The 26,057-nt window shown below is 40.1% G+C and overlaps 1 protein-coding gene across 5 annotated transcripts in view; it reads left to right on the forward strand.

Annotated features, from left to right (window-relative positions):
- Positions 1-26,057, forward strand: part of LOC149148178 (guanylyl cyclase 1) — a 396,584-nt gene that overhangs the window by 81,086 nt on the left and 289,441 nt on the right. For all 5 annotated transcript variants that reach the window (XM_089445745.1, XM_089445748.1, XM_089445747.1 and 2 more), the window contains one exon: positions 4,193-4,304. In XM_089445745.1, the coding sequence (XP_089301871.1) occupies positions 4,193-4,304 (112 nt within the window). The remainder of the gene's footprint in view (positions 1-4,192; positions 4,305-26,057) is intronic.

Raw genomic sequence — 26,057 nt, forward strand, 5'->3', positions numbered from 1 at the left:
CAATTACATAAATCCTATTGGTATAGTTTGCAAATTGCAATTATATAATTTCTATTGGTAGTGAAATGTGTATCCTAGATAGTACAAGTAAGAAGTGTATACTGCTGGAAATACTGAGAAGGGGGCAGGGGGGGAGGGTGGTGGGGTTGAATCAATATTTCGTTACTTTTGACAAATTTTCACTTTAGTTAATCTTGAAACTGAATTCACATCACATAGTCAATCATCCAAAATTTGTGAACACAAAGATCAAAGTTCAAATAAAAAATTGAAGAAGAAATACTTTAAAACAATCTTTAATTTATTACAACCTCTTGTGAGTACGCTGATCCTCTGTAACCACCAACTTACAAAATTGCAGGCTTCAACCTGTCAAGAAGATGACGACACCAATCCTCAGTGAGCACCAAGTTATAATAATCGCAGGCTCCAACCTGAACTCAACCTTCAATACACCAGAACTTGGATTTCAAATCAGGCCTAAAAATGATCTTCAAGACACCAGGACATGGCCTTCCAACCAGACCTGAACTAGACCTTCAAATAGCAGAAGTCAACCCTGAAACTTGGCATTAAAACAAAATAATTTGTCTTCTGAAACTCGGCCTTCAAACAACAATATTCAGCCCTGAAGAACAGACCTCAAGCAAGCTAGAAATCCTTCCCAAGAACAATGGCAAAAACTCTTCAAAAGGTGGTGCCAAAACCTTTCCACAGAAAGCCAATTCAACTCAACTTCACTTCGCTTCTTCTTAGTTCATGAGATATGAACTTCAAACCCACTCCTCCACTCTCCTAAACACATAACCAAATTCTTGAGTTGAGTGGTTAGAAATGCTCCTTCTCATGCCTATTTATAATGCGTTTGGATGTTGGGTTAGGGCCGACTTGTCCACTAGCTGGGTTGACTGATGCAACTCGCAAAATGTATAATGAATATTGAAAAATTCATTTCTCCTCAACCGTGAGGAGTTCAAAGGCGTGCCATATACCGCTGGAAAGGTCTTGAAATAAGCTTTCCAACCATATATCCTATGCTCCCTTTTGAGCGAAGTAATTGGAGTAAAAATGCCTTCAAAGATAGGGTATCTAAATGGGGCTTGCTTGTACTTCGATTGGGTCATCTTGGCAAAATATTTCATATTTCCTCATTCCTATGGAATTAGAGGGAGTGCCATATATCGTTGGAAAGGTCTCAGAATATGATATTTGGCTATGTAATATCCTCTTTCATTAGGATAGTCTTTGACATCAATAACAACCATTTTTAAAAAATCTCCCCCTTTGTTATTGATGGCAATATTTTGATATTTGTCTTGACGGCTGCTTCCATTGTCTGCTTTCTCTCCCGATTTGACATCAATAGCAAAGGGTGCTCCCCCTGAGTTTGTGCTTCCTTTACTGAGATAAAGGAGAGATCACTCCCAACTTTTGCTTGAGATATTCAAAAGTTTCTCTGGGCAGAGGTTTGGTAAAGATGTCAACAATATGTTCTTTGGTGCCAATATATTCCATCTTGACATTCTGCTCGGTGACTTGTTCTCTAAGGAAATGATACTTGATTGGAATATGCTTTGTTTTTGAGTGCATGATATGATTTTTTGAGATATTCACTGCATTAGTGTTGTTGCAGAAAATAACAATGGGATGATCATATTCCACTTTGATGTCCTGTAAAGTTTGTTTCATCCAGAGAACTTGGGTACAACAATCCTTCACAAAATTTCAAAAGAGTTTTCTACACACTTGGAAAGAGATATTAGTGTTCATAATGGAATTAAAGAAATAGAATGGATGAAAGAACTAGAGATTCCTCCTAAAATCGCCTAGTACTTTTCACTCCTAGAATATATCTCTAAATCAAAAATACATACAAGGTAGCTTGCACATATTAATCCACAATAAATGGCAAAATAACGCTAGTATAATCCAAATTGCATAAAAATTGAAGCACATAAACTAGAAAGCTATCACCTCAAGAAAGAAGGAAAACACCATCCATAATACCCCAAAGTCTTTTGTATTATTAATGAAAAGCAAGTACAAATCTAGTAGAGTCTCCTCAAGCCCAATAACACATTACAAGAATATATAATGGGAGCTCAAAGCTCACTTAAATAAGAGCGTGGGAGCCAATCCCAAAGAAAAATGGTGAGAATCTCAAGGCAAATGGGTGAGAATCCCAAGGCAAATGGGTGAAAATCCCAATGCCAAACCATGCAATTCGAATTTCCCAAGCGGCAAGTTGATTTCCTCTAGAGACGCCCACACAATCCTTAAGGAAGAGAAACCATTGAAGTGGAAGGGACATGTGTATATGAAAGTGGAGTGGTAGGAGAGCACTTTCCACTCATCTCTTTTGGAACTCCAAGTCAAATCCCACCAATTGGTGAGTCATCTCTTTAATCCTCCTAAAAAAATGCGATTTGCCTTGTGGAACTCATGGTCCTCTCCAAGAGAATATGATTTCCCATTTTTGTCACATGTTTCTCTTTGATTCTTGGTCCACATCACTTTCTAACTTGACTTTAACTCCTTGATGATTTTCCACCTCATTTCCACCTCATTTAGCATGTGTGGATAACTATTTTCTCCAATTTATTTAATTGCTGGCTCAATTTATTGCTACATTTTCCACAAAACTTAGGAAAAATGGGTTTTGAGGGTCTAGAACTTATTTTTTTACCTCTCAAAGTGTGTTTTAGTAGAAGGTTGAAGGTGAGAGGTAATTTTGAGCACACATACCTCTTACATCTTCTCTAGACATCACTTATTACATTTTACAATAAGAATTTATTAAAATTTCCGCCCAGTAGGATATTTAAAAAATTAAAAAATTGACCCCTAGACCTAATCAAATTCCGCGAAATTGTACGAGTGATCTAGTATGGTAATATACAATGACTCTAGACACTAGGATTCACCCAAGGCCTTGCCATCAAGTCGCACTCCAGATTTGGGGTTATGCTTGGAGGAAAAAACTCAATTAATTATTATGTGCAGGGAAGTACCTAATAATTAACCAAGTGAAAAAAACCTCCCAGAGTAAATTCACTTGATGACAATGACCCAAGATACCTAGTCTTGTTACATGACTCAATTCATCACACTAGCATCACTTTACATCATCCTCGTAGGGCTTGCAGAATCTGAGTACAATATAGAAGAAGATAAGAAGAAGTTAGTTAAAAAACTATGATGATATATGAACTCTAATGGTACATGAAGCTTTTGACGTATCTTCGAGCATGAAGTCTTCAAAATTTTTAGGTGCAACTTTTAGTGGTCAACATGTCCCAAAGTAAATTTACTTGATGACAATGTCCCAAGATACCTAGGCTTGTTACATGACTCAATTCATCACACTAGCATCACTTTACATTATCCCCATAGGGCTTGCAGAATTTGAGTACAATGTAGAAGGAGATAAGAAGAAGCTAGAGTTAAAAAACTATGATGATACATGAACTCTAATGGTACATGAAGCTTTTGACGTATCTTTGGGCACGAAGTCTTCAAAAAATTTTAGGTTCAACTTTCAGTGGTCAACATGTCCTATCTCTTTAGCGTTGTTTAAGGAGATCACATTGTTCAATTGTATCATCAACTTAATGTCAATCAATTATTATTGATGTTTTATCTTTCGACATCAACCGAGTCTTTGTACTCTTTTTGATGAGTACTCAGTTTATGAGCTGTTTGTTTCAAAGCAAAGTCTAAAACTTTATAATATTGCCATATATTAGGTCTTCATGTTCCGATCACTTGAATATGTATATTATGTATGGGTGTTTATATATTTTTGGACAAATACATGTATGCTATTGCTATGACTTGTGAGATTTTTGTATGTGCCATATTGTGTTACACATTTTATTGTGTATTTTTGTTCCAACGTATTTTTCCTGAAAACATTGGTGGGTACTATCAATTGAGTAGTTATGAAGGCTAACTTTGCTAGTGCTAAAGGATTGTTATTTTTCATCACATATGCTAGCTGAACAATCATTTACTCTAAAAATGAACTCTTTATTTGTATTATATGTTGTATTATTTTACTGGCCTCGAGTCATGCCCTGAAGTATGTTTTAACCGTGCATACTTTAAGTTGAAGTTTCAATTGGTTCTCAAAACTAAATGTTTTCCAATAAATACGCTTTCTTGCATATAACATGGCTTTTTGTACATGCAGTATTTGGACTGTTGATTTGGCGCATTTGTTACGAAGATTTTCTATTAATGTGTCTTTTCTCACTGTCACTATTGGAGCAAACCCCAATTTTGCACGAGAGACCTTTTATAAGGTTAGTAGATATGCCTTCCTCTTGTGTCACAAATTCCAATTTTTTCTATTTTTTTGGTGAAATAATTTGGGCCCTTTAAAAAAAGGAAGGGGATAAAAACAAAGTTCTCATTTTTGAATCTCAATTTATTATCTTATTAGGCTGTTGTTTCTATTGAAGTCCACAATAGGAGTTATTTGGTAATGACCATAAATCACAGGAGATAGGGGCAAACGGGCATTCTTACTTGAAGGTTAATATTAAAATCTTCAGGTCAGAGTGGGCCTCAAGGGAACAACCACGCATCCCACAAGAGGAGTGTGTTGAAAATCCCTAGTTTTGCAGCTTAAGATCATACAAAACCTTTCCTTGAAAGCAAAAAAAGAGGAGAGAATGACTGAAAATAGCCTCAGATTGGCGCTTCCATAAAACTTGTAAAGCAATAATTCTGATATAATACCAAACTCCTAAAGTGAAACAACACAAGAGGGCCATCATCTTGTGATAAGGCAACTTTCACGTGAATCTTGTTGAAGAAGATGCACCGCCATGTACTTCAAATATACTTCCAATAGTGACAGGTAACCTTGTAGTGCCAACAAAGATGATGAACAGTACTAGGTTGACCACAATGCACACAATGCATCTATTATTGCCAAACAAGAGAGCAGCTCCTTAGTCCAGCTGTTAGGATAATTTCCTTCCTAGCAATAGACCCAGGTTCGACTCCTGGCAGATGCAGCAACCTTGTAGCAATTTGTTTTGTGATGGTTTTACACATATTTGTAGGTTTCTTTCTTTTTATTATTTTTGGCATTTTCTAGGAGTTGCACTGGTACTCCCACATTTGTTCATACTGGTTATGCTTTTCAGTCCCATTGATCTACTTTTGTGGTCATTTGTCAGACATAAATAAAATTATCTTATCTTATCTGAGGTGCCAAGCAAAGACTCTCACCCCGATGGAGATCAGTTAGGAAGGTTATTCACCCATTTATCCTATGCATCTAACAGATTCTAGTGTTGATTCAATTTGTCTTGGAATGAGAGATGGGGACCCAGGCACTGATATATGCAACGGAGCTTGTAAAGCTACAGAGATTTACTGTACCTCCACAATCAATCTCTCCAAATGGGCTTTGGGCTTTGGAGTATGCAAATCAAGCTTGTAAAGCTCATCTTCAGGAATTAGCTCTTGGAGATCTTGCATGGTTATAAGAACATTTGATTTTGCTTGCCACTCTGTTTGGATGATGAATGATCAACTGTCTACTTTGGTCTATTCCTGCAGATTTCTCCTAAAGAGGCTAGCAAAGAAAGGGATTATATGATAGGTTGATTTGTGGGACGAGGATTCCAGAACTGGCAATATATGTCTAGATAATGTCCAATTTTTTACCTAAAGGAGTTGTAAATTAGAAATTTGTAGTCATAGTGTACTGCATGATTGTAACTATTTGAGCATTGGCTAGATATTTCATATTTCATATACCTCAATATTCTTGTTTCATGAAATATCGATTATCTGAGTCCTAATGAGAAGGTCATGTTAGATAGATTGCACAAATATCATCTATTTCAAATGTGAGATAAGTATGTTCAAATTGTTAGATTCAATTATAGTGCAGAACAACAGGAACTAAACGATGTCCCGCACAAGTATTTAATTGAAGGTATGAATGTGATATACCAAAACCTTTGTTACAATAGATGAGAGGAATAAATGATTATCACTGTTTCGACTTGCAATGCTATTTAATTTTACACTGGTTTTGAGTAATAAATGGGAAGGTGATCACACTTATTCATGCTTGAAATTGGCCATTGTCTCTAGAGTCTAACTGCCACAAAATTTTACCACCATATTGTACTTGATAGTGGATATCCGAAAATGTGATCATGTCTTAAAGTATGAGCTTTCTATTTGTAGACCTTAGGTTGGACCAGCTTTGAGTGAGGCCTAAAGCATGTTGAACATCACCAAAATGATATTCTACTGCATGCTATTCTCTCCAATGAGTATATGTGTCTACTTACAGATTTCAAGTAACTTCTGAAAGAGAAACTTTCCAAGATTGTGAATCATGAAAATCTGTAAATGCCCATTTGAAGAACTACTCCACATTGGGTCTCTAAAACTCTCATTTTCTGCTCAAAAAACTAAAGTTTGTTAAAACAGAAACTTAAAAAAAATAGTGGAATCAGGGATCTGAAAATTCCCATCTGACAGGCCCCCATTCCCCATTCATCCATCAAAATCGCATGTCAATGCAATGTTTTGGGAAACTGCTAAAAATAGAACCTTGGAAGTCTAAACTGAAAACTTGATAAAATTGCAAGGGTTGTTTTGTTGCCTCTGAAATACTAGTCTTTGAATGCTTGCCAAAACTCATACACGACAACTTTGGAACAAAGCTCTGCAACAAGGTACCCATATGGCTTAGGTACTGTTGACCACTTGTGTCAACTACCCCAAGATGCAGAGTACATATCAGTGGATAATTTTTTTCAAAGTCATCATCATCATACAACTTCCAATGTATCATTGTAATCCCAAATTCTGCAGCCCTGTGGAACTTAATTGTAAAAATGATTCTAGTACGACTATGAAGCCATATAGAAACACCTAGGTAAGCCTTTGATTCTTAGCAAAGAGTTTCACTCTAGGGAGTTTTTTTTTCTCTGCCAATGGCTAGCATTTTTGGATCCTTATAATTGGCAGGTTTTTCCTCCCACATATTTGTTGATTTTGGATAGTATCAGATGTGCTCTAGCTCCGAAATTTTGTGGAGGGGCTAGAATACATGAGATCTCCAGAACCCAGAAATCGTTTGGAGAAATTCCACCCAGATGAGGAGTTCTTAAAATAATTAATATTTTTAATGGGTTCTGTTGTCGCACAAAGTGTCTAGGCACCGCGACAACGCTCAGAGTAAGGGTTGTCACTCTAATCCTTACTCACTCCGTTTAGACTCTCTCCTAGACAAGTCAAGGGGGGTAGTCTTTAAGGTGAATGAATGAGAATAGCCTGTGAAACACAGGCTCTAGGAGACTTAAAGATGAACAACTTGATGAGTGTAAACGAGTCCTGGTTAACTGAGATGGATAGATCTAATAAAATAAGACACAACCACAAGATAAAAATGATTTTAGACCAGTGCCTTATGTTCAATTAACCAAAGACTAAATAAAAACAAGTTACCCAGAGCAATTTATAATGTGGCAAAGCGACGATCATGAACAATTAAATGTAAAATGCTCAAAACTTTAGCATGCAGGATAATCTAGCAAAATTTATCTTTCTCCAACAGTCAATATGATTTTTTAAAACATTTATCGCTCTTGACAATAGAGAAATCACAAAAATTAAGATTTTGCTCTTAACACCAAAGACACCATGGAACTTTAAATTAGAATTTTAATTATTCTTTAGGCAATTGCTTTAATGTGGTAAATGAAGAAGTAAAACAAATCAAAAGGTTAATTAATTAAATTTTTAATGGGCCATAGGCCACATTAATTTTTTTTAATTGAAAGCGCAAATACTCCTTTAATTTATTTCATTCTCAATTCTAAAGTCACCAAATAATTTTTAAAACTTTTTAATTTTCTAGTTTTTTAATGTTTTTCAAATGAAAATAAAAAAAATCAAAATCATAAGTTAAAAATAAAAAATGAAAAAATGTAAAAAAAATAAAATTAAAAATCGAAAAACAATAACCAAAGCAAAAAATCGAATTTTAAACTAAAATGAATTCAACCAAAGTTTCATTAAAAATGAAATTGAATTTTTTGTTTATTAAAAAAGAAAAACTAACTAAAACCCTAAAGCGAAGACAAAACAAAGAATAAAATGAAATCGAAGTATTTTGTTTGTTGTGAATGTAGGTTTTGACGGCGGCATATGGAGAGGAGCTTGGAGAGGCAGCTAGCAGGCTTCGACGGAGGAGAGCTTGTTTGTAGGTTTGCGTGGAAGGAAGGGCAGCATGCGGATGGAAAAGGAGGAGTGAAAAGCAGCGAAGGGATGAAAAGTTTGCAGCTGCGAGTCAATGGAGGAAAAGAAGGACGCGCAGAGGGCAGTGAAGGGATGACAGGGTAGGAGAGAAAGGCGAGAAGGTTAGCAGATGAGTGAGCTGTGGATATGAGGGAGCTGTGAGGTTTTCTGCAAACATACGAGAAGGGGCTGCGGATTTGAGGGAGTTGACAGGAAAATGCGAGGAGGGAAGGAAAAGGAGAAACGGCGGAAGGGTTAGAGAAAAAGAAAAACACAAAAAACAAAGGGAGATTGCAGTTGCAGCAGTGAGGGTTGAGGGAGCTCGAGCAGCAGGGAGAGGAAAGGAGGCTGCGGTTTAGATGAAGCGGTGATGGGAGGATCCACTGGTTTTTTTGCAGTAGCGTTATGGCAGCAGATTGGGGATAGAGGCTTTCTCCAAAAAAATTTCAAAATTTTTTGTAGCAGAAAAGTAAAAAACCCCCAGGCAGCAGATAGGAGAAAAATGGTAGCCAAAGAACACAAGAAAAATTTCCAAAAATTTGTATTAAAATGTTATACTTCTGCTTCAGATTTATCTGTGAAACCCTTATGAAAATTTCCAGATTTAAAAAATAATTTCAAACCCTTGGACTGTAAAATAATGCCCTTGCAAAATGGTATTGAGGCCAGATCTTACCCTCCAGTGCCTAGATCTGGCTTCAAATCAAACTTCTCTTTTAGATCTGTAGCCTGTACCTGAAAACAAAAACTACTAGAACCCAGATACACAAAAAATAAATAAAACCCCAGAAACCCAAGTCAGAAAACTAAGAAAAATACAGTTCTATGCACAAAAATGGTAGATCTATCAGATCTGAGGAGTATGAGTCTAACTCCGCTCCCAGATCTGATAATATAAAGCTCTCAATAGTCAGATCTATTAATTTTTCACACAAAAAGTTAAATTTTTCAGGCAGCAACTCTCTCCAGGAGTACATAGACGGGGCTCGCAACACAGTTTGGCGACTTGTATCCATTAGGGAGAGAGACAAGATTTTCTCAATGGATATTGTTGGTTGACTAGGCAGAGTTGCGTGAGTGGGGCACGATGCAACATAGGGGATTTATCACATATACAGGTGCCTATGCATCCGATCCTTCCCACAGGATGGATTGGCGAGAGATCATGAGTTGGTATCCTATTGATGGTGTGATATCCTTAGTCAGGGGCGTAGTAGAGCAGAGACCCCAAACATGTCAAAGACTACATGCTCTAGTTGGCAGTGGGATACAGGTCGACAACTCTTCAACATTCCATCCCGACATCAGGAGAGTAGGATTAGCATTGGATTGAGTCAGGGTTGGACTGGAGAGAGGTGATGAGTTGGTACACAGTTGATGGGGCAGCATTCATAGTCAGAGCTATAGCACCACAAGAGCCGTGGAGCATTGATGCTTATTCTTGGTGGCATTGGGATCCAGGAGGATTTGTTGATGACAAGTTCAGTGAGAGATTGGTCTGGGATCTAGGCATTGAGGGGTCCGTTCATGGTGGGTTGATACAGAGGCAGAGCATCACCCAGTGGTTTGTATGGGATCCGGGCATTGGGTCTCAGTTGCATTGGGCCACCAGATTGGGCCACAGGTTTGGATTGCTTGAGGGCAAGCAATCTTGGGGTGGGAGGACTTGTAATGTTCTTTTTTCTGGTGTTCCTCATGGCATGGTTAGGATGGATTTTCAGGGCTGGGGCCGACAGGTCACAGGTGCAGATTTACTTCATCAGCGGGCCCAGGGGCTTCAGGAGGTGTTTCATGGGGTTTTGAGGAGTTTTTATGAGGTCAAATGGCATTCACTTGGTATATTCTATCATCTGCATAGTTTGTCTTTAGTTTTGTTGCATTCTGACAAATTTCAAAAAACTGAGTTATTAATGGGCCTGACTCCATTAATTACGCTTAAGGTGGTATTTCGGGAGGAATACTTGGCAGAACACCTTAGTGTAATAGCTCGTTGGAACCGGAACGAGAAGACCTATAGGATGGGATGGCTAGAAGTGATTTTCGGTGGCTTGAGGAAGCATGGTGGCCAATTTACCATTTTCCCACATTAAAAAGAATATTTTAATTAAGGGAAATGTGCTCAATGATTAAAATAATAATAAAATAGGAGCTTCTAGAGGGGTCCATCAGATCTATAAAAGAGGAGGAGGAGGCCATTAGAGGACATCTTGGATTTGAGCATTGTCTTGTATGAGAGGTTTGAGAACCCAGTTCTCTACTTCATTATAGCCCCAGGACGGAAACCCTTGGGTCATCTAGTGGAATTGGTCGAGTACCCATCTCCCTTTGGTGAATTCATCCAGAATTCACAGGGGAGCTTAGCCAGTTTGGAGGAGGGCCCATGCAGCAGTGGAGCAGATTATCTTGGAGGCCAAATTCTTATCTCAACTATTTTGGTTGTATATGCATGTAACCCCAGATTATCTATTATAATAAAAGCTGAGATCATTTTTTGCATGTCATTTGTTTGAGGCATTTGTGATTTGAAATTCCAAAAATCTATCAAGTTTTCCTGTTTGGGATATTACATACAACATTGCCCTAGCTGCTTCCACAATAGTCCTGTTTTTCCTTTCTGCTACTCCATTCTGCTCCGGATTGTAGGGAGTTGTCCACTCTCTTCTGATGCCTTCCTTAGCGCAAAAATCGGTGAAGTCCTTGTCAACATACTCTCCACCATTGTCTGAGCGCAACACTTTTATCTTCTTTCCTGTCAGATTCTCCACTAGAGCCTTGAACTCTTTGAATCGACCAAAAACCTCATCCTTGGTTTTCAGAAAGTAGATCCAAGTCTTCCTGGAATGGTCATCGATGAAGGTGATGAAGTATTCGGCACCACTAAGAGCTTTTGTGGACATCGGTTCGCAGATGTCTGAGTGTATCAATCCTAGCACACTCTTAGCCCTATTGTTACTTCTGGAAAACACTGCTTTGGCATACTTGCCCAGAGCGCACCCTCTGCATACATCATCCCGTTCAGTACTTAGTTTTGGAACTCCTGATACTGTTTTCCTGAGAATTCTCAGAGCCCCATGGTGTAAGTGTCCCATCCTCCTGTGCCATAGCTCATTCAAATCTTTGTCTCCATTATTGCCTATCAATGTCGTTGGTGATTCTAGCTGCAATCTGTACAACTCGTTACTTTTGATTCCAATCTGAGCCTTCTTTTCCAACTCGGGTGTTTGAAATATACTTTCTCCTTAATGAAGAAAACGTCATAGCCCTTGTTTTGAAGTTGAGATACAGAAAGTAAGTTCATCCCCAATCTTGGCACATGCAACACATTGGTTGCCCGAAGTCCCTCTCCTACTTCGGTTTGAAAAACTATAGTACCTCTTCTTATTGGAGTACACTTTTCCTTATTCCCCATGGTGATATGAAAATTCATTCTTTCTTCCTGATAATCTGAAAAACATTCTCGGATTCTTGTCATATGCCAGGAAGCTCCACTGTCTATATACCAAACCTCCGAGGAGGTAGAGCTTGCTAATAAAGTGACTTCTTCTTCCAATCTGGATGCTAACATAGAATAATCGTAATTTATGTCCCTTGTGCATTCTTCTGGAAATCTAAGTGGATGCCTCTGCATCATGCTCTTGACCCATAATCGATTTTCCTTTCCTGTTGCCGAATCTCTCCTTTGATACCATTTGAAAATTTCTAAACTAAAATTCTACTACTGCAGCAACTAATTTATTTCACCTACTTATTATTCACAATAAGTTATTTACAAAATCCCTTCAGTAAATATTAAAATAAATTCTACTGCAATTATCACACAATTACCCAGAGAAAAAATACATGCACACGAACCAACCACATCAACACAATTATTTTTGGACAATTGTCCTCATAAAAACCCAATGTGGGAAAACTGGTGCAGCAGATGAGGGATTTATTACTCTTCAGCAACAATTGCTTTTACAAGGAATGGTTTTACAAGGAAACTCAAAGAAAATACCAAGGACTTTCCCTCTGAGACTTCTGACACTTTGGAGACCCTGCTCCCACTTCTACGTCACCCCTACGCCACTCTGATAGACCCAACGTGGCTTTGAGTGGCCCTGCATCCCTCTGCGTCAGCTTGCCTAAGCTCTGCGTCTCTCCTCTGGACTGCGTCTCTCTCTGTGCGCTGTCTTCCACTGTCCTTGCGTCACCTCCTCCTCAGTCACTGCCTGCTGTTGATGCCCTCCTCTTCCTCCACCCTGCAACTCTCCCTTTGAAATTGATCTCCTCTACTTGAGAATCGACTTTCCTTGAGATATTGATTATCTGCCGGTGTATCTCCAAATGATACTCAAGTCTTCTCTTATACTTTTCCTATTGACAAATCAACGACCGATATTAAGTCCGTAATCAATGGCTAAGATTAAAACAGACTTGATCCTCATCTCTTAGAAACTTCTCACCCTTATCTTTATTAATACCCATTAATATTTTTATTTTTCTAAGTTTAGACTTAGGAAGCCATAAAAAATATTAATTATTTTAATAACTCCTCAACTGGGTGGAATTTCTTAAAATGATTTCTGGGTTTTGGATATCTCATATGCCTTAGCCTCTCCAAATTTCAAGGCTAGAGCAAATCCGATGCTACTAAAATTCAACACGATCAAGGTGACATTATTTTAGGTTCACCCTAAATGGAAACCCTTGGTTCCTTCATCTTGAATACAAAAAGAAGTTTTTGACATTTTCTTACAAAAAAAAAAAAACTCAACGTGAAGTGAAATTCAGAAACACCAGAAGACATCCAAGATATTTCAAAAGTAATTTTTCAAGAAGGTAAAAAATTATTACAAAATATGCAAAATGAAATTGACAAAGTCACTGCTGATAGAAATGAAGAAGTCTTGCGATTTAAGTATCATGGCGAAAAATTACTTTTTACAAATTAAAAAGCTTAAGAAGGACAAGAAGTCATTAAAAGACAAGTTAGAACATTGTATTCAAGAGGAAGTATCGAAGTCGCTAGTGGTAACATTCCCAGTTGAAGATAAAGAAACAAATACTGAATCAATCAATAGCAGAACTCAAGAAGAGGATCAATCGGTTGAAGGAAAAACACACTCACATGTTACAATCCAGATGATGGAAATTCCAAACGAAGACTGTGTACCTAACTCAACAATTGTAGTACTAGCAAGAAATAAAAAAAATTCCACACACCTAATAAGGGAAAGTCAAACCAAAAAAGTTCCCTACCGACATCTGAATCATGAGAGTAGACAATTCAACCAAGCTACGTATCGGGACCATTCAGAACAGAAACAACAAATTGATGTTCTAAAGAATATTGATGTAACCTTAATCTAGTCCTATGATGATAATTCGTTACGGAATTCTAGTGATTAGAATATTCCACAAAAGATTAATCTAGGATGGTCTGATCCCTTCTCAGTGCAACAATTTTGTTTGTCACTTAGAAGATCATATCAACTTGTATCAACAAAGATGACAGTGCCGAGACGAGAAGATTTTCGAAATCGAAAAAAAAGATCAAGCCTTTTGCATCAATAAGCTTTGAGGACAAAGCTTTTTTGAGGAGGAAGGCAATGTAATGAATAAAATATATATAAATAATATAAATGAAAATACTGAGGATAATTGTAATAATGATTAGTTAATTAGTAATTAGGTTGAAGAGGCGTGTCTAAATGAGACATGACTCTCCGTGAAGAGGCACCTGCCTAGTATATAATCAGGCCTCTCACTTTCATTTGTAACATCATTCTTCATACATTTAATATATAATATTTATATCCTCAATGGATATCTTCATTTTCCAAGTCTTTTGGAGTATTTAACTTGAAGAACGAACTTTGTTCGCTTCAATATAAGTCATGTTGGCTCATTTCTATAAACGAACAACTATATAAAGGAGTATAACCTTCGCTCAAATCACAATCACAAAAGTTCGGATTATCTCTGTAATTTGTAAATCACAGAAATGCTCTCGGTGCTATCTCAGAAGATATGTTTCGGTCATCACAATGATTACAATTTCAGTACCATTTCAGTTTCGGTGCTATTACAAAATTATGGGCTCGGTGTTATTACAGTATTGTGAGCTCGGTGCTATCACAGTGTTGAGGGCTCGGTGCTCCTACAATGTTAAGGGTTCAATGTAATCACAATGAGAAGGATGCCATTACAATTCAGAGTGATGGATCTATCACAGTTCGAAGGATGCCATTACCACAATGAAGGATCTATCACAGTTCAATGTTATCTCAGTGAGAAGAGTCTCATAGTTTCAGTGACATCACAGTTAGGTGAAAAATATGACATTTCAGATCGGTGGTATCACAGTTCAGTGACCTTACAGTGATAAGGTCTCACAGTGATGATGTCTCAGCGTGACAAGAATTTGGTGCTCACACAGTGACGTAAATCTTGGTATGCAGACACTGTGAAAGGAAGAACAAGGATGACTTGATGGAGGAGTCTCTAGTCTAGTTTGTAATGGTCTTGGTCGTCTCATCTTGAATCTACTAAAGGAAGAATTTATGACTGGGTTTTCCCCTCGAGGGGGGTTTTGCCCTCACAATGTGCCTATATCTTGTGTTCTTTTCTATCTGTTGCTTGTAATTAATCTTGATGATAAGAAAAGATAATTAAGAGAATGAATACTAATAATGAAAATATCACAAGTTAATGTCATTAAGAAGAAAATTGTTTAAACTGCCTAGCCTATGGATTTTCCAACACAATATATCTTCCTTCCTTGATGTAGATTCTATATGTTTTTGAAGAGAGACTATAGCCAACGAAAATCCCTTTGATGCTTGTAGAATCTAGCTTCTTTCGCTTGTCCTTTGGAACGTGGATATAAGCAGGACACCCAAAGATTCAGAGATGGTCCACACTTGGCTTCTGTGGAAATTTTTAAGTTCGACACATCCCCTACTGCATTATCTGGTTTATTATCTCCTACTTGTTCTTTCCATTAACAAGTTATTTATAAATATAAATACTGAAATAAACACAAATGCAACCTTCACACATATACAGATCAACAATATACAGATCAACAACTGAAATAATTGAGACAATCACACAAGGGACATCGTTATTTTTGGACAATCGTCCCTGGAAAAACCCAATGCAGGAAAACCTGTGCAGCAAATATGAGGGTTTTATTATTATGTAGTTTCTGAATACAACTAGGGTGCCAGAAATGGCTCACCCTTCAGAGGTTATCCTTGGCAGAAGTACCTCTCCTCGGAGACAGATATTTCAGCTAATCAACGACCAGATGATTGATCCCACAACGAATTCAACAATTCTTTAGCTGGACATCAAAAGTTGCTCCAAGCTTCTCTATGGAACTACGTCACTCTCCTGGGATTGCGTCACCCTCTACAACTCCCAGTTTGCCCCACGAAAATTCCTCAGCGCTGCCTCTTCAGCCCAGCGTCAGCTTTGCAGCCCTCTGTGCTGCGTGTGTCAGCCTCTGCTGCCTCTGCGTCAGCCTCTTGGCCCTTTGCGTCAGTCTTGGCTACCTCTGTGAATTGACATTGGGCTAATAAGAAGAAATTAAAGTAAATTGTTCTAAGCATAGAACATACCATAATTTAAAAGACATAGCCCAAGCAAGAGCAAGAACTAGAACGATCACCGAAGACTATTGGAAAAAGTCTTAAAGACTTCATGGGTTCCTCATCACACTTCTTCGCCGTAGACAAGCTCCGTAAGAAGTTTGACTATCACGGATGGAAGATGTCTCTTGATCTGACATTGGAAGAATATGAAGTGTTGGACTATGTGAGAGGCATAATTACGAAGCCTCCATGAAATGCACCAGTTATTACAAGGAACAAGTACACTAAGGGTGAAGTCAAAGCGAAGAAGATCATCCGAGACTCTATTGACAAGCGCCTGGTGACCTATGCTTCCGAGCTGAACACCTCTAAGGAGATCTATGATAGACTGGTAAGCTTGTTTAAAGTTAATGATGCAAATCAAGTTTTGTTCCTAAAAAATAAGTTAAAGGAAATTAAGAAGGGCAAAGACGAGGATATGCAATCCTACTTCTTAAGGATCACTGAGATCAAGATGAACTCCTATCAATTGGAGAAGTCATTGTTGACAGGGAACTGATTATCACTACTCTTGGAGGGCTCCCATTCGAATGGTATGTATTTAGGACCACTGCTCTCAACAATAATCGAATTCTGGGATTTGAGGAATTGATGGCGAGATGCATTCAAGAAGAGATAAGGATGGAAGAGCAAGAAATGCCTTCATTTAAAGGAGAAATAATTCTGGGTCTAATTCAAAGGAAAGGCCGGATTGAAAGGTTGAAGGAAGTGAAGATGCTTCGCTTGCAATAAATTTGGCCACTATGCGAGGGAATGTCCAAATAGGAAGGACACATCTCATGACGATGATCAAAATCACTCCTGGGGCAATTCCAACCACAATCAAAGGAATAGCAGGTTCAATGGCAAAGGAAAGAGGAATGCTAGAAATCAAGGAAGTGGTCAACCCTCTAAGAAGGCAAGGAGCTCCAGTTATAAATCTAATGTTGTTAACAATAAGCAAGATGAATATTATCTGATATTGGCCCTCTCCACTACCTCTCTTTCGGACTCGTTGGGTAATTGGCTTATTGATAGTGGTGCCTCAAGGCACTTCACTGGTTACAAGGAAGCTCTCTCTAATCTGATAGAAAAGGAGACCAACTTGGAGATAACTCCACCTGTCACGTAAAGGGTGTAGAGTATGTTACTCTTCAATTAAATCAGGGTAACACAATTCATTTGCAAGAAGTCCTATATGTACCTGATCTCAAGAAGAACTTGGTGTCCATTTTGACAATGGAAGACAAAGGCTACAAGGTGGCCTTCATCGATGGCAAGGTACATGTGTAGAAAAAGAATTTTAAAGATGCTTTCACTCTTGGGTTTCAAGTTGACTCTTTGTATCAAGTTGGAGGAAGTCCGTTGGGTGTCATGTCTTGCGACACATCTCTTCAGTCCGAACTATGGCACCGGAGGTTTGCCCACCTTCATTACAAGGCTCTACCCGATGTGAGACAAATGATGACTGGGATGCCCAAGTTCAAAATAGAGCATGAAGGTGTATGTTCGGGATGTGCCGAAGGAAAGCTCAAAAGGGGACCATTCCCCTCGAGCCATAGCAAGACCTCCGACATTTTGTAGTTGGTTCACTCCGACATATCTGGTATGATGCCTGTAAACTCTTTGGAAGGATATTTATATTATCTCACTTTTTCAGATGACTATTCTAGCAAGACTTGGATATACTTCTTGAAAAAGAAGGATGAAGTGTTCTCTTGGTTTCGTCACTTCAAAGCCTTGATCGAGAATCAAACCGAGAAGAAGATCAAGATTTTAAGGACTGATAATGGGACCGAGTATGAATCCAATGAGTTCTATGACTTTTTCAAAGAGGCTGGTATTAAGAGGGAGACCACAACACCATACACTCCTGAGTAGAATGGTGTGGCGGAAAGGAAGAATCGTATAATTGTGGAGGCTGTTCATGCTATATGCTCCATGATCAAAGGCTTCCGAAGTTTCTATGGGCTGAAGCTGTGAATACCGCCATATATGTTCAAAACCAATGTCCTCAACAAGAATTAGATTCCAAGACTCCCAAAGAGATGTTCATTGGTAAGAAACCTGATGTCTCTCATTTTAGAATTTTTGGAAGTCCCATATATTTTCATGTGTCGAAAGAGAAAAGGAGTAAATTGGGTGCATCTAGAAAGAAGGGAATCTTCGTGGGCTATAACGAAAATTCTAAGGGCTATAGAATCTATGTGGCTGGTCAAAGGGAAGTTGAAATTAGTCATGATGTCACCTTTGACGAAGATATGGCTCTTAGCAAGGTTGACAATCTTCCTATTCTAAGGAAATTGAAAGAAGCTGACACCAGGAAACTGGATGAGAAGGAAGATGAGACGATGCCCAATGTGGAAGAACCTATGGATCTTATTGATCCCCCTCTGCAAGAGTCTTCCTCTTCTAGGAAGAGGCCCTCATGGCTTAGGCGGACACTTGATGATGCCGAAGGACACATTGCACCTAGAGGGACTTTCTGTTAAAGTAGGAAGCCGACCAGGTATCAGGGATACTTGACCATTATGTGCATGATCATTCAAAATGAGCCTTCATCGTTCAAAGAAGCCGTGACCGATCAAGTATGGAAGGATGCTATGAATGAGGAATACGAGTCCATCATGAAGAACGATGTCTGGGATGTGGTCCCCAGACCCTAGGACAAAACAGTTGTCACCTCGAAGTGGCTTTAACAATTAAAGCATGGAGTTGATGGGAGTGTTGAAAAGTATAAGGTTCGCTTTGTTGCTTGAGGCTTCTCTCAAAAGGAAGGTATAGACTATGACGAGAGATTTGCACCTGTTGCCCGATACACGACCATCTGCTCGATCATAGCCCTTGCTGCTTCGCAAGGATGGAACCTACATCAAATGGATCTCAAGATCGCATTCTTGCATGGTTCAATTAAAGAGGAAGTCTACGTGGAACAACCCGAGGGGTTTCAGATTCATAATCGGGAATCTCGTGTATGCAGGTTGAAGAAAGCCCTCTATGGGCTGAAGCAAGCACCCTGAGCTTGGTACGAGAGGATTGATAGCTACTTGATGAAGCTAGGATTCACTAGGAGTGAAGCCGATCCAAACCTTTATTTTAAGGTTGAGGATGATAAGCTTCTCATACTGGTGCTGTATGTTGACGACTTCTTTCTGACAGGTGCAGACTCTCTCATTCACAAATGTAAAAGGGAGTTGGCTTTTGAATTTGAGATGAAGGACCTAGGACTGAAGCACTATTTCCTAGGGTTGGAGGTTTGGCAGAAGCTAGGAGAGATATTCTTATCTCAAGGAAAATACGTGGTGAAGATATTGGAGAAATTCGGTATGGTGGATTGCAAGCCCGTGACTACCCCGATGGAGCTTAACTTCAAGAAGTTATGCGGTAGTGCTGCCGAACCTGCTTTGGGAAATGCCACTGAGTATCGTCAACTCATAGGAGCATTGATGTTCTTGGTGAACTCTCGTCCGGATATTGGTTGAGCCTCATCACTCATATTGGTTTGGTGCTAAGAATCTTTTGAGATATCTTCGAGGCATAATCACTCATGGGTTGAGATATACTGCTAGAGATGTGAGGCTACATGGATATTTTGATGCTGATTGGGCAGGCAGTGTGGTGGATCGAAAGAGCACTTTCGGGTGTTGTTTCTCTTTGGGTTCTGCCTTGATATCCTGTATGAGCGGGAAGCAGAAGTCAGTGGCCTTGAGCACCGCTGAGGCAGAGTACATTACTGTGAGTATGGCCTCCTGTGAGGTTTTCTGTTTGAGGAAGATCTTTAGTGAGCTGTTTGGACATACATTGGATACTACCGTGATCCTTTGCGACAACCAGAGTGGGATTCGTTTATTCAAGAATCCCGTATTTCATGATCACTCCAAGCATATCGATATTAGGTACCACTTTATCCGGGATATGGTATAGCGAGGAGCAATAAGGCTCCATCATATCGGTACAGATGAGCAGGTCATTGACATTTTGACGAAGCCCCTGGGAAAGGTCAAATTCTTGACTTTTCGAGAATGATTAGGATTCGTTGAGAGACCCTCTTATGAGGGTCCTGTATGATGCATGCATTGAGCTCTGGGAGCTCTGGGGGCGTGGGGTACTTCTTGGAGTGACGAGCGACCATAGGGTGACTCACCCTCCCCTAGTGGTGCATTGTGTATAGGGTGAATGGTTCAACCTTCCCCTGTGATACCCCGTGGCGACTTGTAGGCAGGATGAGCGGTTCATCCTTCTCCTGTCGAGGCATCCCACCCATGTAGTCTGGGACTCATGGGAAGTACCTCTCATTTGGCCAATGAGTAGGGAAATGAGGATAGGGACCATAGTAGTACTGATGGACGCATCGTGTATTTATTGTACTCCCTATGCTAGGATGACATTGATCTGGGATCAATCGGAATTGACTTCAGGTCAGTAAGAGTGATATAACTCACTCTCTTTTGGAACTGATCTGGGATCAGTGAGAGTGGTATGACACACTCTCTGGGACTGACTTCGGGTCAGTAAGAACACTATTGAGCACTCTCTTTTATCTGGGATTGACTTTGGGTCAGTAGAGGATGGTATGATACATCCTCAATCATTTCTTTTTCTTCATAGTTTAGCAAAGCAGAGCTGAGCGGAGCAATGCAGGGCAGTGCATTTGATGGCAGAGATAGTACCGACAGACAGATGGATTAGCAAATGGAGTTCTCCCTAGTTGAGAGGGAGTGTTAAAATTGGCAACTGAGGCCAAATTCCATGTGGGTCATCTTATTTATGGCAACTGATATTTTTCTTGGATTCTTCTCGTCAAGAGGTGTAAGATTGATCTAACAATCATCCGATTCTGACATGTATTCATGGAGATATGAATTTGTTGACAATTTGTCAGGGTCGGCTAGCAAGATAAAGTGTGGCACAACCCTAGCTTAACCTCAACGTTGCATATAAAGGAAGGAGACATTGTGACTCGTTTCGCCATCACTCATCTCTTCATCTTATCTCTCCTAATCTTATTTGGCCAACATAGGAGCAGTGTCTCTCACACGTGCTAGGAGGACGAATTTTCTGTTTTAGGGTAGCATTGACTTTTTTGGGCAGCGTTGAGTTTTCTGGGCTGCGTTGACCAAGGTGCAGGGCTGCTGGGAAATGTGTTGACAAAGCGTTGACCATATTTGATTTGCGCATTGTTGTTTGGGTGCTGCGTTGATCAATGTTGACCAAAACGTTGACTGGTTAGGGCTGACCGCAGGCTGCTGATTTGTTGACTGCTGTTTTGACCATTGACTGAGGGCTGTTTTGGGCTGCTGATGTTTGCTGTTGAAGACCGAGTTCTTCAAGGTTGACTTGAGGTCAAATTGGAGCTGTTTGACTAGCTTTGACTTTGCTGGTTGCTGTTATATTATTGCTGATATAAAATCACAAATTTGTGATATTGTACTATCTCTCTCTGTTGAATTATTGAAGAATATAGAAGAATTGATCAAAGGGTTTCCCCACATTGGGGTTTGTCCCTGGCTAGCCGCCACATCTGGTGTCTCTTGTCTTGGCTTGTCTTCTGTCGATTTATTTATGTTCTATCAACATTTTACTTTATGTTAATGTGATTGCTAAACTGTGAATTGACATTGGGCTAATAAGAAGAAATTGAAGTAAATTGATCTAAGCATAGAACATACCATAATTTAACAGTAATGCTTCACCACAAAGCCATCACACTTCCTCCACCTCGGTACCTGTGCTGATGCTTGGCCTGCTGCCTCACATCCTCTGCACTGCTGCTTCTTGTACTACTGCCCATGACACTGCCACTGCCACTGCTACATCTGTACTGCAGCTCCCTCTCAACATGCTGCCCATGCTGCCCCTAGCACTGCCATTGCTAACTGCTGCACTGCAACCTAGTTACCAAGAAGTAGGTAATTGACTTCCCCAAATATTGACATCCCGGTCAGTCTGGAAGTCTCGTGATGCTGAAGCTGCCTTTGCTGCTAACCCGTGCTCCCTCTGCTGCCACTGCCTTGCTGCAACTTCACACTGCTGCAACCTCTACTGCATTGCTATAAAACTCTGCACTCTAGCCCTGTCTTGTTGCTCCACCTCTCTTTGCTCCACCCGACACCTGTCATCATGCTACTGTCGTTAAGGGCTCTCGTAGCCCGATGTGATCCAAGAGTTTGGGCACCTCAGTGATCCTGCCCCTATTATGAAGTCCTCATGACTACAACTCAATGTCTCCCCACCTCTTCTCTAGAGGTGCATGAGCACTCATGGCACAATCGTCATCAGTCTCGACCTCTTTCTCCGCCTTAGCTGGAGATGCCTTTGAATTAGAAGCCTCTCCCTTGTTTTTCTTCCTAGGAGACTGGGATGCATAATGTCCCAACTTGCCACAATGGAAGCACTTAACCTTGGAGATGTCCTTCTTCTTCCTCTTCCCTTACTGTCCTGCAGATGCTAGAGTCGTATCCTCCTCCTCTTTCTTGATTCGACCTCCCTTGCCACTACTCCCCGCCTTGGTCATCCTCATACTCTCTTCCTGGCGAAGAGCTGCCCACATCTCCTCCCAACCGGGAAGAGTAGCCCTGCCCAAAATACTTTGGACAAATGTCTCCCACTCCTCGGAAACTGCATTTAGGGCAGTCCTGACCATAAAATTCTTGATCCGGTGTAGACTCCAAAGAAGTAAGCTAGTCACGAATCTCCTGCAACCTGAGAAGGAATGGATCTATCATCTCTCCCTTCTGCATCTTATATGACCTGTTAAAATTGGCAACTAGGGCCAAACTTCATGTGGGTCATCTTATTCATGGCTGATAATATTTTTATTAGATTCCTCTCGTCGAGAGGTGTAAGATTGATATAAAGATCATCCGATTCCGATAAGTATTCATGGAGATATGAATTTATTTTGATTATGGAATTATTATCAAGCCAACCTACAACTCATGTAGGCTCAGAAGCCCAACAGTCACATCTATTCAAACATCATCATTTGTGTATAAATACAAGAGGAATTTTCCTCATTTGCACTCACTCATCTCATCACATCTATCTCTCTCTATTGCGCAGAAAAGAGTCTCTTCTCTACTGCGCAGAAAAGGGTCTCTCCCTCACACATGTGAAGCCGGAAGCTGCTAAAACTGAAGCTGCAACTGCAGAAGTATAGATTAACCTGCGTGGACTAGAAGATCTCCTCATCTGAATTGCGTTGTAGGTTCATTGGAACCTCCTCTGGAAGCCCCAACTTTTGGTGGTGGAATCAAGTGAATTTGATGGACAATTTGCAAGATATCGACTGCTCTAGTTTGAAGGAAGCTGCTGAAACTGAAGCTGCAACTGCAGAAGTGAAGTTTGACCTGCGTGGACTAGAAGATCTCCTCATCTGAATTATGCTGTAGGTTCATCTAAACCTCCTCTGAAAGCCGCAACTTTTGGTGGTGGAATCAAGTCAATCCGACGGACCGTTTGCAAGATATCGACTGCCCTAGTTTGAAGGATGCTGCTGAAACTGAAGCTGCAATTGCAGAAGTAAAGTTTGACTTGCGTGGACTAGAAGATCTCCTCATCTGAATTGCGCTGTAGGTTCATATGAACCTCCTCTGAAAGCCGCAACTTTTGGTGGGGGAATCAAGTCAATCCGACGGTTGGTTTGTGAGATATCGTCTGCCCTAGTTTGATGATGAAGCTGGTTATGCTGATGCTGCCGATCTAGGGTTTTCTACTGCTGATATAAATCAGATTTATTGTACTATTTCTCTCTGCTGAATTATTGAAGATAAAAGAAGATTTGATCAAAGGGTTTCCCCACACATTGTGGGGTTTGTCCTTGGCTAGCTGCCACATCTTGTGTCTCTTGTTTTGGCTTGTTTTCTGTCGATCGTTTAATGTTCTATTTGTACTTTACTTTATGTACATGTGATTGCTAATTTGGAATATAATAAGAAAAAGAAGTAAACTGTTATAAGCATAGAACATACCATAACTTAACATGGTATCGGAGCTGAGGTGAAGACAAAGCCCAAGGAAGAGCAAGAGCAATCACCGAAGAGAAGATTGGCAACGCTATCCTAAAAGAACGATGGGGTCCTCAACACTCTTTCCTGCCGAAGACAAGCTCCGTGGGAAAGCTGACTATCACGGATGGAAGATGTCTATCGATCTAACCCTTGACGATCAAGGAGTGTTGGATTATGTGAGAGACAATATTATTGAGCCTCCATCAAATGCACCTCCTGCTGCCAGGAACAAATGGAAGAATGGAGAAGTTAAAGCGAAGAAGATCATCCAGGACTCTATCGACAAGCACTTGGTGGCCTACATCTCTGAACTGGACACCTCCAAGGAAATCTACGATAGACTGGAACGATCTCCTATCTATTGGGGAGACTATTACTGACAAGGAAATGGCACTCACGACTCTTGGAGGATTACCATCCGAATGGTACATGTTTAGGACTACTCTTCTGAACAATAATATAATTCCTGGTTTTGAGGAATTTATGGCTAGATGCATTCAAGAAGAAACAAGGGTAGAGGAGCAAGAAATGCCCATGCCTAAAGGTCCTGCTGCCTTTTCTTCTCATGCTAAGAAAATAAATAATTCCAGGACTAAATCGAAAGGAAAGGCTGGACCTAAAGGTGGAAGAAAATGACGATGTTACATCTGCGATAAAGCAGGTCACTATGCAAGGGAGTGCCCTGATAGAAAGGACTCACACCGGGACGATGATCAAAATCCCTCTGATGGCAATCAAAGGAATGACAAATTCAATAGCAAAGGTAAGAGGAAAGCTGGGAATCAAGGAAGAGGAAAAGCATTCAAGAAGGCTAGAAATTCCAGGATGTATTAAATGCACCCGACCTTCGAAAAGAACCTGGTGTCCATCTCGGGAATCAAAGATAAAGGCTACAAGGTAACCTTCAGCGATGACAAGGTACATATATGGAAAAATAATGTTAAAGATGCCTTTTCTCTTGGTTTTCGTGTTGATTCATTATATCAGGTCGATGGAAGTCTGCTAGGTGTCATGTCTTATGACACATCTCTTCAGTCCGAACTTTGGCATCGGAGGTTTGCCCACCTTCATTATAAAGCTCTACTCAGTGTAAGACAAATGGTGACAGGGATGTCCGAATTCTGAGTAGAGAAAGGTGGTGTATGTCTAGGATGTGCTGAAGGAAAGCTCAAAAGGGGACCATTCCCCTCAAGCCAAAGTAAGACCTCCGATATATTACAGTTGGTTAAGTCAAGCATATCTGAGGCTGGCATTCAGAGGGAGACTACTACACCACATACCCTTGAGTAGAATGGTGTGGTGGAAAGGAAGAACCATACGATTGTGGAAGCTGTCTCTACGGTAGATGATGTAACAATGCCTGATGTGGAGGAACCCATGGATCCTATTTATCCACCTGAGCCTTCCTCTTCTAAGAAGAGGCTTCATGGCTTAGGGGGATACTTGATGATGCTGAAGGACATGCTACACCCCGAGGAACCTTCCGTGAAAGTAAGAAACCTAACAGGTATCAGGGATACCTGACCATCATGAGCACGATCATACAAAATGAGCCTTCATCATTCTTAGATGTCGTCAAGCATCAAATATGGAAGGATGCTATGACCGAAGAACATGAGTCTATTATGAAGAATGATGTTTGGGAAGTAGTTCCCAGACCCTCGGACGAGAAAGTTGTCATTTCTAAATGGCTTTACAAGATAAAGCATGCAGCAGATGGAAGTACGGAATAGTATAAGGCTCGTTTTGTTGCTTGTGGTTTCTCCCAGAAGGAAGCTATAGACTATGATGTGATATTTACACCTGTTGCCAAATATATGACCATCCGCTTGATCATAGCCCTTGTAGCTTCACAATGATGGAACCTACATCAGATGGATGTCAAGACCACGTTATTGCACGGTTCGATCAAGGAAGAGGTCTACGTGGAGCAACTCGAAGGATTTGAGATTTATGATCGAAAATCTCATGTATGCAGGTTGAAGAAGGCTCTCTATGGGCTGAAGCAAGCACCCCGAGCATGGTATGAGAAGATCAATAGCTACTTGATGAAGCTGGGATTCACTAGGAGTGAAGCCGATCCTAACCTTTACTTTAAGGTTGAAGATGACAAGCCTCTCATATTGGTGCTATATGCGGATGAGCTCTT

Source organism: Pinus tabuliformis, chromosome 9 (genome assembly GCF_031772625.1).
Source record: "Pinus tabuliformis cultivar Carrire ecotype Pingquan chromosome 9, CPIR1, whole genome shotgun sequence".
Lineage (NCBI taxonomy): Eukaryota > Viridiplantae > Streptophyta > Pinopsida > Pinales > Pinaceae > Pinus > Pinus tabuliformis.